Raw genomic sequence first — 16,774 nt, forward strand, 5'->3', positions numbered from 1 at the left:
ACGAGTGACAACACATAGAGATACTAGAGACAAACACAAAGAGATACTAGACACAAACACATAGAGATACTAGACACAACCACATAGAGATACTAGACATAAACACATAGAGATACTAGACACAAACACATAGAGATACTAGACATAAACACATAGAGATACTAGACACAACCACATAGAGATACTAGACATAAACACATAGAGATACTAGACATAAACACATAGAGATACTAGACACAAACAAATAGAGATACGAGACACAAACACTTAAAGATACGAGACACAAACACATAGAGATACGAGTGACAACACATAGAGATACTAGAGACAAACACAAAGAGATACTAGACCCAAACACATAGAGATACTAGAGACAAACACAAAGAGATACTAGACACAAACACATAGAGATACGAGACAGAAACGCATAGAGACACCAGTCACAACACATAGAGATACGAGACACAAACACATAGAGAAACGAGACAGAAACACATAGAGACACGAGTCACAATAGAGATACGAGACACAAACACATAGAGATACAATACATAAACACATAGAGATACGAGACAGAAACGCATAGAGACACCAGTCACAACACATAGAGATACGAGAAACAAACACATAGAGATACAATACATAAACACATAGAGATACGAGACACAAACACATAGAGATACAATACATAAACACATAGAGATACGAGACACAAACACATAGAGATACGACGAGACAACACATAGAGATACTAGAAACAAACACATTGAGATGCTAGACACAAACACATAGAGATAGCAAAAGGCCGGCTGAGATATGAAAAAGATGAGTAGGTGAGCTGGCAAGACAAAAGCAAAACATACAATCTTTTTATCAAAAGCAACATCAATTTCAATTTTTTTCGTAGTTTTTGTTTTACATTTTTTTTTACGTTTCAATTTTAAATGAAAAGATAAATGAGTGGAGATGAAATGCTAAGAAATAATATGACTGTTTCATAAAAAATATATAGATATAAAAACATACTGTGTATTATTTAAAAAACAGCATTGGGTTCTGTTTCTTCAGTCCTGCATGTTATTACTAACATCTGATAATCAAACCAAGATTTTGGTTTAATTTTCATTAGTTACTGGATGAGTAGTTGGTTTAGAGGCTTTTTTTTTGGCCTGATCCGACCAGCACAATCTGTATGCAGAATAGTTTGCATGTGGGTGTGTGGGTTGGCATGCACCAGCGTGCATGTGTGTTTGTGTGTGTGTGTGTGTGTGTGTGTGTGTGTGTGTGTGTGTGTGTGTGTGTGTGTGTGTGTGTGTGTGTGTGTGTGTGTGTGTGTGTGTGTGTGTGTGTGTGATGTGGGGACAGTCATCGGTATGATCCGAGTGACCTATAATGAATGAAGAGGGAACCGGACGGACACTTCCATCATGTGACCACTAAAGCCTGGCCAGCAGCTGTACAAACCAGGCTTAAACAGCACTGCCACCCCTACCTCCTTCTCCACCTCCTCAACCTCCTCCTCCTCCTCCTCCGCCTCCTCCGCCTCCGCGGGGAGGGGCAGATTAGGCCAGCGGTCAGGAGCCTGTTCAGACGACAGAGCTGTAAGAAAATGAAATTACTTGAATTTGTTCTCAGAAGAGTTGAAATCATTGTCATTCAGGGAAGATATTCATTCATTGCAAACCAGCGTGTGACGATACACTTGAAAGATACTTTTTCATTGTCCCTTATATGGCTTTTCCTTGATCTACTCTGATTGTATAGCTTCATTCCCATAAAGTTATTCATATGATGTTTAAATCACGTTTCATTTTGATAATACAATATATTTTCAGGCTTGTCACTCAGCCATATGCGATCCCTGAAAGAGCCAATTGTGACCCCTTCCTGACCCCTGGTCGAGGGTCAGATCCAGAGGGGTGGTCATCCGGCCTGGTCACTTAGCCAGGGAGTTGTAAAGACCCCCAGCAGCCGTCGCTCATTAACCCGACACACACACACACACACACACACACACACACACACACACACACACACACACACACACACACACACACACACACACACACACACACACACACACACACAAACACACACACACACCCACCCACCCATCCACACACACAGACACACCCACATCCACACACACACACACACACACACACACACACACACACACACACACACACACACACACACACACACACACACACACACACACACACACACACACACACACACACACACACACACAAACACACACACACACCCAGCCACCCACCCACACACACAGACACACCCACACACACACACACACACACACACACACACACACACACACACACACACACACACACACACAGGGGCCAGAGGTCAATCAGCTCCTCTCTGGCCATCCCGGATGGACACACGGCCAACAACTCATTGCTTAATCAGAGGATCAACAAAGCCTGGGGCATGCATGCTAACAGCCTAGCAAGCTAACAGGCTAGCACACTAACTAGCGGTGTACTAACACGTGTATGTGGAAGGATAGCATTTAATAACAAGAACATAATAATTCAGCATGTCATCTCAATTGCATAAAACAATAACCCTTTTTATTATTGTTTATTTTCTTGCTGCAGAGAATTTTTTTAGACAAATGTGTAAATATTTGAACACGTTTCAGTGCTTCAGAATTATGAACTCATCCATCACAACCCAGCCAACCCAGCCAACCCAGCTAACCCAGCTAACCCAGGCGTCATGAACCTCAACCTCCATGCAACTTTTGTCTAGCCTCTGCCTACCGACAGGTCCCAGCGTTGATCCCTCCATGGACGGTAAAAATGCACTCATATTGTCGTCCCATTGGCGTTGATTTGCTGTCAGAGAGAACCACAACAATATTTCAGTAAATAAAACCAAACTAGAGGTCTTCAGATCTGAGGGTGGAAACTCCTGTGCATCAGGGCTGAAGTCCCACTCCTGATTCTAATTGGTTTCCTTTTCTTACAGAGTTTAAATTAAACTTCTACATAGACCCTCGTCGACAATTCACTGAGAGTCCCCTCTACATTTCTAATGCAACGGCCACAAGTCTCTTCCTTACAGATAAATACCGTTGGTCACGCTAGAGGTTGCTCGGATTAGTTCAAGTGTCAGATATCCACAATAATAGAAAGGGGGACCTTTCACATAACGGCACTCAACGATGAATTCTGAACGCTCCGATAATTGTGCTCATTACTGCCGTTAACACCAGACGGGTGTTGGCTGAGGGCCCTCAAGACGTTTGAGAGGAGCTCTTTAAAGCAGGCTGGAGGGCCTGAGATTCTGTTGTCTGGTGGAGGAGCCCGGAGAATAGAGACAGAGCCAAGAGAAGAAAGCTCTCGGTCTACAAACTCTCAAGATTCTGGTTCACTGCACTTCTACGTCGATGATAGATCAACTATATTCTACACAGATTCTGCACTTTAAAATCTTGTTGTTTTATCACAGATTTTATTACAGAGCGGGGAGTACAGCCGATACGTTATTTTTAACATGCGTATATAGTAGGCTTATAATTTTGTTTGGCCAATTACTAATCAACCATAGGCTACAATATTAAATAAAGAAGAAACTAAAAGATAGTGGAGAAAACGACTAGGAAAGAATCTAGACACAAACACAGACTGACACACACACACACACACACACAGACTTACAAACACACACACACACACACACACACACACACACACACACACACACACACACACACACACACACACACACACACACACACACACACACACACACACACACACACACACACACACACACACACACACACAGGCTAACACACAGACACAAAGACACACGCAAACGGGACATAAATAGTGTTCCCAGAAGTTCACCCAAACTCCAGAAAATGGACTGCAGGCAAGGTTCGCTTTGTTCACTTCATCCAATTTGGACGTCTAATCTAATGAAGTAACGGACACATTGGATTCAGCTCTGAACTCCCTCCGACCTGATCCAATTGTAAACTTGAGTAGAAGGACTTTGTCAAAACGAAGGACCTGAATCTTGTTGTATTGCTGAACACAAATGCCCCTGTGGGAGAAGTTAAAGCAGTTTTGTCATTAGTGATATAAGAAAAAAAATATATAATATTATTGTTATAAATGTTTTATTATTATTATTATCCAGTTAACACATATATATATTTTGCCTGCTAGTATGCTATTTAGTTTTTTCACTGGTGCATGATGGTGGATGGACTTCACTTAACTTAGTCTACTTCATTACTTCAACACACATGCCGAAACTTTTTCACTGAAGCAATCATCTTACATTTATTTACATTTATTTAGACATTTATTATATATTTTCTAATTTATATAACTGAATTATGGGAAAGTTTTGAAGAAGCATTGCGTTCCAGTGTTTAAGTGTTGCGTTCATGTGTTTTTAAGCATTGCGTTCCAGTTTTTTTAAATGTTGAATTCCAGTGTTTTTAAAATGCTGCGTTCAAGTGTTTTTAAGTGCTGCGTTCCAGTGTGTTTGAGTGTTGCATTCCAGTGCTTTTAAGTGTTGCGTCCCTGAGTTTTTAAGTGTTGTGTTCCAGTTTCTTTAAGTGTTGCGTTCCAGCGTTGAACAGCATTGTCGGTCTGTCAGGCCGTTGTTTGACAGACATGCTCTCTAGCACACAGCTTAGTTTAGAGAGCCGCTGCTGTCATTCACAAACTAGCCATGTCAAACATCCCTGAATGAGCAGATTAAAGAGTTCACCCTGGTCTGACTCCCACAACAAACCCTCAACTTCCTACTCTACTCCCCCCTACCCTGTCTCTCTCACTTTCTTTCTCTCTCTCTCTCTCAAGCCAGTTCTCTCTCTCGCTCTCTCTCTTTTGCTTTCTCTGCCTTTCTATCTCTCGCTCTGGCTTTTTCTTCCCCTTCCTCTCAATCCCTCACTCTCCCCCTCTCCCTCTCCCCCACTCCCTCTCCCTCTCCCCACCACAGCATGTCCAGCAGAGATTTCCTCTTTTCTTGTTACATTCTCATGGATCTCTTTCTTCCTGTCCCAACCCCCCCCCCCCATTCTCGACCACCACCACCATCACGACCACCCTCCTTCCCCACCTTACCTCATCCTTCTCCCCACCCACCCACCCTCCCCCTCCCCTCCTCCCTAGTCCGGATCGGCCCTCCATCACCCACTGGCCCGGTGTCTCCAGGTCTGCTCTGATTGGTCATGGGGGATTTCTCTGTCTGTGTGTCTGCCTGATCGCTCATGTCCCCATGTGGTCGCATGTGTATGTGTGTGTGTGTGTGTCTGCGTGTGTTTGTCTGTGTCTGCAAGTGTGTTTGTGTCCGCGTGTGTGCGTCAGCGTGTGTGTGTCTGTATGCATGTGTGTGCACGGGTGTGCATGTGTGTGGGTGTTTATTTACCTGAGAGTCTTCACAGCTGATCTGGCAATGTCACTGAGTTGGCAAAATTGACCACTTCACCATGCTCTCAACCTCTGTCTCTCTATCGGTCTCTGTCTGTCTGTCTGTCTGTCTGTCTGTCTGTCTGTCTGTCTGTCTGTCTGTCTGTCTGTCTGTCTGTCTGTCTGTCTGTCTGTCTGTCTGTCTGTCTGTCTGTCTGTCTGTCTGTCTGTCTGTCTGTCTGCTGTCTGTCTCTGTGTCTCCATATGTTGTTGTCTGTCTCTCTCTCTGTCTATGTCTGGGGTCACTCTCTCTGTCTATTTGTACCGGTTTCTGTCTCTGTCTGTCTCTGTGTCTCCACCTGTCTGTCTGGCTGGCTGCTATCGGTCTCTGTGTCTTTGTCTGTCTGTTGTCTGTCTCTATGTCTGTCGGTTTTATGCCTCTCTGTTTTCTGTCTGTCTGTCTCTATGTCTGTTGGTTGTATGCCTCTCTGTTTTCTGTCTATGTGTCTGTTTTGTCTTTTTTTCTGTTTTCTGTCCCTCTGTCTATCTTCTGTGTCTGTCTGTTGTCTGTCTCTGTGTCTCTGTCTGTCTGCTGTCTCTCTCTCTGTATTTTCCTCTCCATAAATGTTGCTCTATCTCCCTCTGTCTCTCTATTGTCTCTCTGTCTCATCCCAGTCTGCTGTATATTTAACTTTGATGAAAACAGGTCAACAATGGCAGCAGCACCAAAAGAGAGAGAGCAACAGATGAGAGAGAGAACTCTTCAGTAATCTCTCTCGCCCCTGTGCCAGGCTCTCTCTCTGGGATCATGTGACCGCTGTGCCCCCCAATGCCCAGCATGCATTACAGCCTGCAGGGGCTGAGGTAAGAGGATTGCATTAGCATCGCCGCTAAACAGAAAGCTCAGCAGGTCTATCACTGTTAGCTAGCTGCAGCTAGCATACCCCTCTTCTGGCTTTATGAGACGTCTCGGGGGGGGCTGTCCTGTGTTGACGCTGTGTGTGTTAAGTGTTTGGCGGTAAAGACGTCTTCTGGGGCCTTCACACGCTACGGGCGGTTCTACTGGTGTGAGGGGCTGGCCTCAAATTTGGGATTCATGCAATCAAAACAAAACAATCAAACACACAAACACACACAACAAACACACACATTCAACAATATTTGTGCTTTTTCCACTGCTTTTCGGCTGTTGCAACAAACAAATTCTCCTGCGGGGGATTAATAAAGTTATATCTAATCTAATCTAATATTTGAGTGTGATTGTCATAAATGTGTCATGATGTTTAATGGGAACTCATCAAAACCGTTTTATAGTATATAGCATTTAAATTTTTATAATAGTTGGCTTGATATTATTTGATTTCCTAGAACCAGAATCAGAGCTGCCAGAGATGTCAACTGACCTGCTGAAGTCAGGAACCCCGGGGGTTCCTGGGGTACGACCCCCACAGTTTGTCTAGGCCCCCAACAAACTGTAGGGATACTAAATACCTCTCTCTCTCTCTCTCTCTCTCTCTCTCTCTCTCTCTCTCTCTCTCTCTCTCTCTCTCTCTCCCTCTCTCTCTCTCTCTCTCTCTCTCTCTCTCTCTCTCTCTCTCTCTCTCTCTCTCTCTCTCTCTCTCTCTCTCTGTATCTCTCTCTCGCATGTTCTCTCTCTCTCTCTATTTGTGTGTGGGTGTGTCTCTCTTTCTGTTTCCCTCTTTCTGACTCTCTCTCTCTCGCTTTGTGTGTGTGTGCGTGTGTGTGTGTGTGTGTGTGTGTGTGTGTGTGTGTGTGTGTGTGTGTGTGTGTGTGTGTGTTTGGGGGGGGGGGGGGGGGGGTCTGTGTGCGTGTGTGTATCTCTCGGTTTCTCTGTCTCTGTCTCTCTCTCTCTCTTTATCTCTCTCTCTCTCTCTCTCTCTCTCTCTCTCTCTCTCTCTCTCTCTCTCTCTCTCTCTCTCTCTCTCTCTCTCTCTCTCTCACTCTCTCTCTCTCTTATTATTGCGCAAAGAGGCAAAGATATTGTATAGCATTCTGTAATATGATTGATGATGAAGATGAGGATGATGATGTTATTTATTACAATTATTTGTGTTAATATATATATAGTTACAGGCTTTTTAATTTTTTTCTTTTTTAAACTCAATGTAGTCAGCTATTGGCCATTGATACAACATTTGGTTAAAAAATAAAGTAATTTGCTTATATCTCTTCTAGTTTGTTTTAAGGTTAATGCCTACTTTTACGCATTTAATCAGAAAACTGCATCTGTCAAGATTATCCATGAATGAGCTTGAAGTAGGCAACACGTTAGAATTTTATATAATGAGGAAGCCAAAACTAGATAACTACTTTTTGTGCGCTCGCTCCATGATATAGGGGAAATCGATGTTCCCCTCCACACGGTGAAACAGCGCCACCAAGTGGTAATTCTGAACGGTGCAGTTTTGGGTTGTCAAAACTGCACCGTTGGGAACCATGACCTTGACCGCATAGGTAACGATATCTCATTTCCGGGATCATTTATTTCTAATTCTTCACAGTTTCAGATTTCCTTGTTTGCCTCTTTCTAAAGCCTTGTGTTTGAAGCCTGTCATCCTTTCGTAATAAATATTTGTGTTATTTGATTTGAGTAATAGCCTAGTTGTATTAATTTTTTGGGGTAGTTTTTATGTCGGCCTATTTGTCACACTTGTTTGTAATTTGATCAAATTGGGCTAAATTCAAACCTTTCACAAGGCAATTCTGCACTATCATTCGAATCGTGGACTATTAGATTTTGTAGTATACGACTAAGGCAGACTAAGTTTAGGCTACCAACACACCAAACATTCTCACAGTAATCAGAATACATATCCCAGTGGACCAATCAGCTCTTAGTATTCCTCCTAGTCCCGCGTCTGTGGAGTATCAAATGTTAAAATGACTTGCACGCGGCCCCTCCCCCGTCCGGGTCCTCCAGCGTTGGCCTTTAGGTCCTTGTATACCCACCGCACACCGAACACCCCCAAAGGGAAAACTTTGGGGGTGAACTAGAGGCCTTGGCTATGGTCCAAATAAAATAACATGAATCAGACACAAACTATAATCAGACTATTATGTGATCAATCAAACCCTTCTGAAATTTTGTTCAGCATTTGGGCGGCCAAATGCTTATTTAAGAATGGGATAGGCTATAGACCAAACATATGTATTTTCCAGCAATTTATTGTAAAGTTCATTCTCATGTTTGTGTCTTATCGAGTGAGCAACTGGCTTGAAACATGATGGGTAAGCCGGTTTTCATCCATTCATCTACACCAAACTCGACAACTTATATACTTTTATGGGAATATAGGTCTCAGGCATTTGAGGACTTGAATTTATGCTCATGTGTTTATAGTAAGATGAATGAAATGCAATCGAGTGTGCCCTTTAAACGTCCTCGGACATTGATAACTCACATGTTAAATTAACATAACATGACGCGGGTCTCGAACTATAACCTCGGATATTTATTCAGCCTCGTTCATCTGTTCGACGAACTGCCAATCCATCATGTTTCATTCTCGCGATAGATGACCCCGATATATTAGGGGGCCTGAGGGGCGCCTCTTCCATTTGGGGGTGCGTCAGATTTCCTTGAGGGCCTTGGGAGGTACGCACCATTAACGGTTTCAACGGTTGCTTATCTTTGTACAACGAAGGAAAGGCACCATGTCGGACGCAGTGGTTAGTTTCATGAAGGATTTCCTGGCTGGCGGAGTTGCAGCTGCGATCTCCAAGACGGCTGTGGCTCCAATTGAGCGAGTGAAGCTCCTGCTCCAGGTAAAATGACTAATATAAATCAGACCATAAGGGCACCATGTTCTTGCGTCTTGCTCTTGCGTAAAGTAGGCCTTTGTGCATGGTCCAGTTTGGGTAGAGCGCGTGACAAGCCAGAGGCCTCAAATGTGCAAATATAAATGCAATGTGTAAGAATGTCCGCGACAAAGCCATTAAGAATACAGACGTTAGCTCTTTAAAAAGAGCTTTTATGGACGTTGTGCCCGTTTTTTTCTGGTGAATTCCATGCGTATTGGAAGCCATAGGCTGATTGACTTGAAACATGACTACTTTGAACCTACTATTATATAGTGTGCTACTACACCGCCCTATTGTCTGCTATTTTTTTTTAGGGATATGTTTGTATATATAATAACCTACCGTTCTGCCAAAACCAAACGTGACCGAATGAATATTCAGTGAAACCAAATTGCTAAATTTAACCCACGGCAAGACACCTAATAGGCCTACACTGTGCCATTCTCAAATGACTTGAGGAGTGGAAGGAGTGGAACATAAGCCTTTAACTATCTCACAAAATGGCTGGCTGGACTACGGGAAGCAGTAGCCCACACATCTAACACGTGTTCAATCCTTTCAGAGAAATATGTAATGACGTTTAATCATTATTATCTTTCTTTTTCTCACTTGCTCTGTCACTCGCTCTCATTGTACATTTCCATTTAAATACCGTTCTTTGCAGCCATCCTCTGCTCCGTCCCATCCCTTCACCTCATTCCCTTCCAGCTCCCTCATCCCATCACGCCTGTCTGTGTGTCCTCTGTCCGCAGGTCCAGCATGCCAGCAAGCAGATCACGGTGGACATGCAGTACAAGGGCATCATGGACTGCGTGCGACGCATCCCCAAGGAGCAGGGCTTCGTCTCCTTCTGGAGGGGCAACCTGGCCAACGTCATCCGCTACTTCCCCACCCAGGCCCTCAACTTCGCCTTCAAGGACAAGTACAAGAAGGTCTTCCTGGGCGGCGTGGACCAGAAGACGCAGTTCTGGCGCTACTTCGCCGGCAACCTGGCGTCGGGCGGCGCGGCCGGCGCCACGTCCCTGTGCTTCGTGTACCCGCTGGACTTCGCCAGGACCCGGCTCGCCGCCGACATCGGCAAGAGCGGCGCCGAGCGCGAGTTCTCGGGTCTGGGGAACTGCCTCACTAAGGTGTTCAAGTCGGACGGCCTCAGGGGGCTGTACCTGGGCTTCAACGTGTCCGTGCAGGGCATCATCATCTACAGAGCGGCCTACTTCGGCTGCTTTGACACAGCTAAAGGTGCGGCGTTTCGTCCCTCCGTGTTTCTAAATGAATGTTTGATCTGTTCATTGATTGCCCGTTATCGTTAACCTGTTGCAACAGTAAGAGGTGGGTCATTTGTGTTTTGGTTTATTCCCCCCTTTCTCCCCAAACAGGTATGCTGCCTGACCCCAAGAACACACCCCTCGTCATCACCTGGATGATCGCCCAGACGGTCACCGCAGCCGCCGGCATCATCTCATACCCCTTCGACACTGTGCGGCGTCGCATGATGATGCAGTCCGGTCGCAAAGGAGGTGAGTTCCCCCGTTTCTCCCGTCAGTAGAACCCGCTAGCCCTCGGTCAGCTTGGTATGAACCTCGTCCTGTACCGTAGTCCGTCGCTAACCCGACCCTGTGTCCCCCCCCCCCCCCCCCCCCCCCCCGCAGCTGACATCATGTACACGGGAACAATGGACTGCTGGAGGAAGATCATCAAGGACGAGGGCGGCAAGGCCTTCTTCAAGGGGGCGTGGTCCAACGTGATCAGGGGCATGGGCGGGGCCTTCGTGTTGGTGCTGTACGACGAGATCAAGAAGTACACTTAAAGACATTCGACCCCTGCTTATCCTCCCTCCCCCCACACCTCAAGGAATCCCCCCCAACCCACACCAAGTTGAAAATGTCTTAATCCACGTGGTAGTTTGAGAACATCCGAACACCCTATGTCTGGTTCTCCCAACTGGTGAGTGGAGAGAGGTGTATCAGAGTTCAGGTAAAACTCTTCGGAAACGTGGACACATCCGTACAACGGTGTGCCAAAGGGAACACGCTTTCAGTCTTACAATGAGATCGAGACCGGCTGCAGTCGCACACTGAGGAGAGTTTGAGATATATCTTGGTACAAAACAATTAGTCCTCATATTTTCACTGTGAAGTTAACATTGTTGCATATCACATCAGCACTCGCAGCATCTTTATCTTTTAATAAAAAATGTATTACTACTTTTTGAGTTGATTTTTACTCATGTGTGAGGCTGTTTTGGAGAGCTTTGGTTATTTTGGGTGGGGGGATAGGAATAAAGTATTTATTCAACCTTATTAGTTGGTTTAGTTTTATGACATTAAGGCCTATTTAAAGAAGTGAAATCAGCTGTTTTTATGCATTAAGTATCACAATCTGGACACATAAGATGATAAATAGAAGCTTTCTTTATTGAACAAGACGAATTGCATCAGCACTAAAAACGTTTTACTCTGAGAAATCAAACAATGGCAGTTGGTTTAGCACCAGTCCGGGCGAGGCGTGCCTTTCTGGGACCTGGGTGCGTGGGTGGAGGTGGGCGTGGTGCTGTTGGTGCTGGTGTGGTGATCTCTCTCTGGTGTTCTGGTACGTCTGTGACCGGCACTGGCGGTGCAGAGACCCTTCGCTGGAGGGAAACATCCATGAATCAGATGGTTGCATCACATTGTGCAGTACATGAATGCCTGAGTAGGAAATACATTACAACAAGCTTAGGAATCGTGTATAAGCTAAGATTTCGTGGGGCAGAAGATAAAAAGAAAGAAGAATAAAATGAGATTTCACGTATCATTTTCAACTATTTTTTTCTCTCTTTCTCAACCTTAAAAAAGAATTTACTTTTATGCATATTTTCTAAACGAATGCCTATAATATTATGGTAATAATAATAATAATAATATCTATTATTATTACATAGATTGATCTTCTGAATGTATTTCAGTGTGCGAATAATTTCATTAGCAGGTACGGAACGATCCGCCATATTGGCCTGCTAGTCCTGTGGAGCATTTGAAACAGTCAAGCCTATGAAGACATCCCGTCCACTACCTGAAGAGATGCATCCTAGTTCGTGGGGACCCACCTGTCACCACTCTGCTGGGGGGCCGGGCGGTGCGGAAGGAGGGGCCGAGGAGCGGGGTGGAGGAGGTGAAGGAGAACATGGTGGAGCTGGAGGAGCGGGAGGGTCCCAGGTAGGAGGCCTGTCTCTGGTGGTCTGCCAGCTGGTCTGTGCGCCGGAGTCCCGGCGTGGCCTTCACCCCCTCCAGGCGCTTCAGGAAGGCCTGTGAGGGAGGACCGGGTCAACGGACTGCAAAAATAAAAGCGCTTGGACATTCTTTGTTTTGTTGCAAATTAGAAGGCTTTTTCCACTTTTGGATCAAGCTAATATTTGATATCGAGAGTCACTATGCTGCCTTGTTTGTGTCAGGGATTCTGAATGAAAAGAAGTACCCCTACAATCACACACACACCCACAAACACACACAAAACCCAACTTAACATGCCAAAGCTGTGCAATCGGAAATACAGACTAAAGCCAAAAGGATTTTTGTACCATATCCTATTTACATTAATTGCCTCCTCCATTACATATCTTATGAACACGCTGACTTTTATTTTGAAATGTTTTACTCCAAATATGTCATGCCTGAGGTCAACATAGTTCCATTAAGAGATCCAACAGTCTTTCGTCTTAGAAGATAAATCCACAGCCAACCAGCCAACTGATGTGGGTGTACAGACGACGTATCCGCCTGGCTCGACTTAACGAAGGCTAGCTGTATTCTGTTACCTCACTCTAAGAATAGAGAGAGCGAAAGAGAGAGAGAGAGAGACAGTAAGAGAGAAAAGAGAGGGACAGAGAGCGGGAAAGAGCCAGAGAGAGGGAGAGTGACAGAGAGAGAGAGCCAAAACGAGCGAGAGAGAGAGAGAGAGAGAGAGAGAGAGACAGAGAGAGAGAGAGAGGGAGAGAGTGACAGAGAGAGCCCGAGAGAAGAGAGAGCCAGAAAGAGGGAGAGCCAGAGCGAGTGATAGAGAGAGAGAGCGAGAGCGCAAGCGTGAGAGAGACAGAGACAGAGACAGAGAGAGAAGACAGAAAAAGAACAGGATGTTCTGGAGACCAAACCTGCCCACCTAACCAACAAATAGACCATAAAGCTGTCACCTTCATAAAAAAACATAATGCATTTACTTGGAAGGTTGCAGGACGTTGTCCTATTTTAATTAAATTAAATTAATAATTATGAAATAAACGGAGAACTGTGCTGACTGTTCCTCACCTCTGAATCACACTAAATCTTTAAGCACACCTCTTTAGTGTAGCTGTTTTCTAATTGAACACCTCAATCGATCAGAGATTGGTTGTGTCTCTGAACCCCATGCCTTCTCCACATGGGGGCGTTCAGTGTCTCACTCTCTGAGGGGAGGTAGAGCTGGGGGTGAGGGGGGGTCCTGGGCCATGTTGAACTCTGTTCTAATGTCACTCTTTGGGCTGGAGGGCCACCTGCTGATTTCCGTCCCCCACCCCCCACACAAGCTCTGCTTTCACTCTCTCTCCCTCTACAGGGAGAGAGAGCCCATGTGCTCGCCCAGGGGGGAACACCGGTCTCTCGATACACTACCCGAGTATACATTGGGAACACAAACATTGTCATCCGCACAACAAAACATGAATGTTCTTATCATAGCATAGGTTTTCCCAGGGCTCCTAAGACACAGAGACACAATTATATCGAGATCACTGTACCATCATGGCTCCTTCTAATGGCTGCTAGAGGTGAATAAGACCCCAACATGGCTACTTCTAATGGCCGCCTACAAGTGAATAAGGCCCCATCATGGCTCCTTCTACAAGTGAATAAGGCCCCATCATGGCTCCTTCTACAAGTGAATAAGGCCCCATCATGGCTCCTTCTACAGGTGAATAAGGCCCCATCATGGCTCCTTCTACAGGTGAATAAGGCCCCATCATGGCTCCTTCTACAGGTGAATAAGGCCCCATCATGGCTCCTTCTACAGGTGAATAAGGCCCCATCATGGCTCCTTCTACAGGTGAATAAGGCCCCATCATGGCTCCTTCTACAGGTGAATAAGGCCCCATCATGGCTCCTTCTACAGGTGACTAAGGCCCCATCATGGCTCCTTCTACAGGTGAATAAGGCCCCATCATGGCTCCCTCTACAGGTGAATAAGGCCCCATCATGGCTCCTTCTACAGGTGAATAAGGCCCCATCATGGCTCCCTCTACAGGTGAATAAGGCCCCATCATGGCTCCCTCTACAGGTGAATAAGGCCCCATCATGGCTCCTTCTACAGGTGAATAAGGCCCCATCATGGCTCCTTCTACAGGTGAATAAGGCCCCATCATGGCTCCTTCTACAGGTGAATAAGGCCCCATCATGGCGCTGATTCAGGCTCACTCACCAGGTTCTCCCTCTCGATGCGCAGCTGCTGCCGCTGGCGGTTCAGGGTGGTGTGGTAGACGCGGGCGGGATGCACGGGGTTGCTGGTCTGAGTCCTCCCCGACGCGGTGCTGCTGGTTGGCCGGGGCGACGGGCGGGACAGCTCATGCAGCAAGCGCTGGTTCTCCCGGTCGATGCGGCGCACCTCGTCGTTGGTGAAGGAGAAGTTCTTCCTGCTGCCGGGCCTCCCGGGCTGCTGCTGCTGCTGGTGATGGAGGAGCAGTTCCACCACCAGCTTGCTGTCTAAACCCAGAGAGGCTGAGGGATGGAGAACAGCAACGGTGAATCATTCTGCAGCGTATTCAATAGTGGAATCTAGCGGAACCCATTTGGAGAAATGTAATATAGTGTTTAAATATGAATTGGGGGCAGGGAGGTCTGCAACCTCACAGCCAGAGACCACTAAATCCTACACACTGCACCTTTAAGCAGTAACAATAATTAAACTGTCAATGTTGACAATGAAAGAAAGTTAACACGACTGTCGGCTGATCTAATCTGATATAAAAAATATATTTCTGTACATCAAATGTGTATGTCTTTTTTCTTTTACATTGCACCAAAAAATAAAACATGATCCATACTTTTTTTTTAACATAAGACTAGTTTTCGTGACTTCTAGTTTTCGTGACTAGTTTTCGTTCCTTCTGCATCCAAGCAGATAACAAGCAGCAACTACAAAACTGTCTTGACTCACGTTCATCCAAATTGGATCCAAAGCCTTGATCTTCCTGTGGTGCGTCACTGCTGGCAACACTAGTGGGGCCCCTGATTCGCTGTTCTTCCTCCAAGGTCACTTTCCCGACCCGAGCAGCGAGGTCGAACCCGAGGATCGGGCTAACCAGGCCAGGGGTTGACAGGGGCGTCACGTCCGTTGCAGTGTCTTCAGACTCCCTCAAAGGAGTCGGGGGTCGATCGACACCTCTTGACGATGACGAGCCCAGACCACCAGGCTCGCCCCCCTTGCGCAGGGAGGAGGGGGGTATTAATGCCCTGGACCTGTCCATGGTGGAAGAGGATGGCTCCAGAGAGGAGCTCGCATCACTACTATCGCTCGAGGTATAAGTATCGGTGTCCGTGTCCGTGGAAGAGGGAGATGCGCTGCGAGTTGTACGCTTTCTCACCAGCTTCTTCGGAGAGGTTAGGTTCGCGCCGGATGATTTGCGGGAGAGTCGCGTCTGCGTTTCTTCATCTTCGCTCTCGTCTTGGCTTTGGTAGTAGCCGTCTTCGCCATCGCTCTGCTTCTCGTCTGATGACAGTGCGTAGGGGGCTGCTTCTGCGTTGCTCTCTGGTCTCATAGTATTAGCTCCATCACCGACCGCGTTATCTGACGTGTAGCCTATAGATGAACTTGACGCCCGGCTTATTTTCCCCAACTCTGCTCGGGGTCCGCGGTCGACTACTTGAATCCCACCCGGGGTGGGCCTACAACGGTCCACACGTCCCTCCTCTCTGGCATCCTGAGGCTGAGAACTCTTGTTTTCAGAAAGGACAGTGGTGACAGTCTCCTTCTCCGTCTTAGTCCCGTGCTTACTAGGGTACTCGGATTCACTATCGAAGAAGGAGTGATCCACTTCACCATCTAGGTCCCTGGGGGTAAACATGACCGGCTAATGGCCCAGCTCTTCACCCGAGGAAAACCTACGGTAAATCAGTAGACACAACATGCTATTAGACCGATGTCTGGCCCTAATCTGCTGTTTACGTATAAAGTTAAGCTGTGTGTTGACTGCCCCGTTATACGCTAGCCGTTAGCACAACAGTGTCTGTGATACAACGCTCACCTTGCTCTCTGGTCCACATCACGGAAAACGCCTCATGTTGCAGAAGTATTGACTTTAAGATTAGTCGCTATGTTGACAAGACGAAAAACGAAATGAAAACGGTCTTATTTGCCTGACGTGTTGAGCTTGTTTATCTGGTCGTCGTTAGCTAGTAACAGATGGGCGACGTTTGACAAGAAGCTGTGTGGTTACTAGGCCACGTCACTTCCTGACAACGCCAGAGGCGGCAATCGAAAATATATATTTTTGACATAAAATGAAATATAGGCAAACACATAATTGTTTTAATATGTAAATTATATAG

The 16,774-nt window shown here is 46.0% G+C and overlaps 2 protein-coding genes across 2 annotated transcripts; one reads left to right on the forward strand and one right to left on the reverse strand.

Moving 5' to 3' along the window:
- Positions 1-8,920: 8,920 nt before the first annotated feature.
- Positions 8,921-11,430, forward strand: slc25a4 (solute carrier family 25 member 4). The gene is made up of 4 exons (XM_030350962.1): positions 8,921-9,188; positions 9,977-10,463; positions 10,601-10,741; positions 10,874-11,430. The coding sequence occupies exons 1-4, from the start codon at positions 9,078-9,080 to the stop codon at positions 11,029-11,031; spliced, it is 897 nt and encodes a 298-aa protein (XP_030206822.1). The 5' UTR covers positions 8,921-9,077; the 3' UTR covers positions 11,032-11,430.
- A 187-nt stretch (positions 11,431-11,617) lies between these two features.
- On the reverse strand, positions 11,618-16,691 carry cfap97 (cilia and flagella associated protein 97). Its single transcript, XM_030350960.1, has 5 exons — positions 16,471-16,691; positions 15,384-16,327; positions 14,649-14,944; positions 12,310-12,508; positions 11,618-11,853 (listed from the first exon to the last, which is right to left on the reverse strand). The coding sequence occupies exons 2-5, from the start codon at positions 16,288-16,290 to the stop codon at positions 11,708-11,710; spliced, it is 1,548 nt and encodes a 515-aa protein (XP_030206820.1). The 5' UTR covers positions 16,291-16,327; positions 16,471-16,691; the 3' UTR covers positions 11,618-11,707.
- Positions 16,692-16,774: the final 83 nt, after the last annotated feature.

The sequence above is a fragment of the Gadus morhua genome, chromosome 3 (assembly GCF_902167405.1).
Source record: "Gadus morhua chromosome 3, gadMor3.0, whole genome shotgun sequence".
Lineage (NCBI taxonomy): Eukaryota > Metazoa > Chordata > Actinopteri > Gadiformes > Gadidae > Gadus > Gadus morhua.

Coding starts and splice junctions, on each gene's coding strand:
- cfap97 (XM_030350960.1), bottom strand. CDS start 16,290: ATGTTTACCCCCAGGGACCTAGATGGTGAAGTGGATCACTCCTTCTTC. Junction 14,945..15,383: donor TGGATCCAATTTGGATGAAC/GTGAGTCAAGAC, acceptor TCCATCCCTCAG/CCTCTCTGGGTTTAGACAGC. Junction 11,854..12,309: donor CCCCAGCAGAGTGGTGACAG/GTGGGTCCCCAC, acceptor GTTTCCCTCCAG/CGAAGGGTCTCTGCACCGCC.
- slc25a4 (XM_030350962.1), top strand. CDS start 9,078: ATGTCGGACGCAGTGGTTAGTTTCATGAAGGATTTCCTGGCTGGCGGA. Junction 9,189..9,976: donor GAGTGAAGCTCCTGCTCCAG/GTAAAATGACTA, acceptor CTCTGTCCGCAG/GTCCAGCATGCCAGCAAGCA. Junction 10,464..10,600: donor CTGCTTTGACACAGCTAAAG/GTGCGGCGTTTC, acceptor CTCCCCAAACAG/GTATGCTGCCTGACCCCAAG.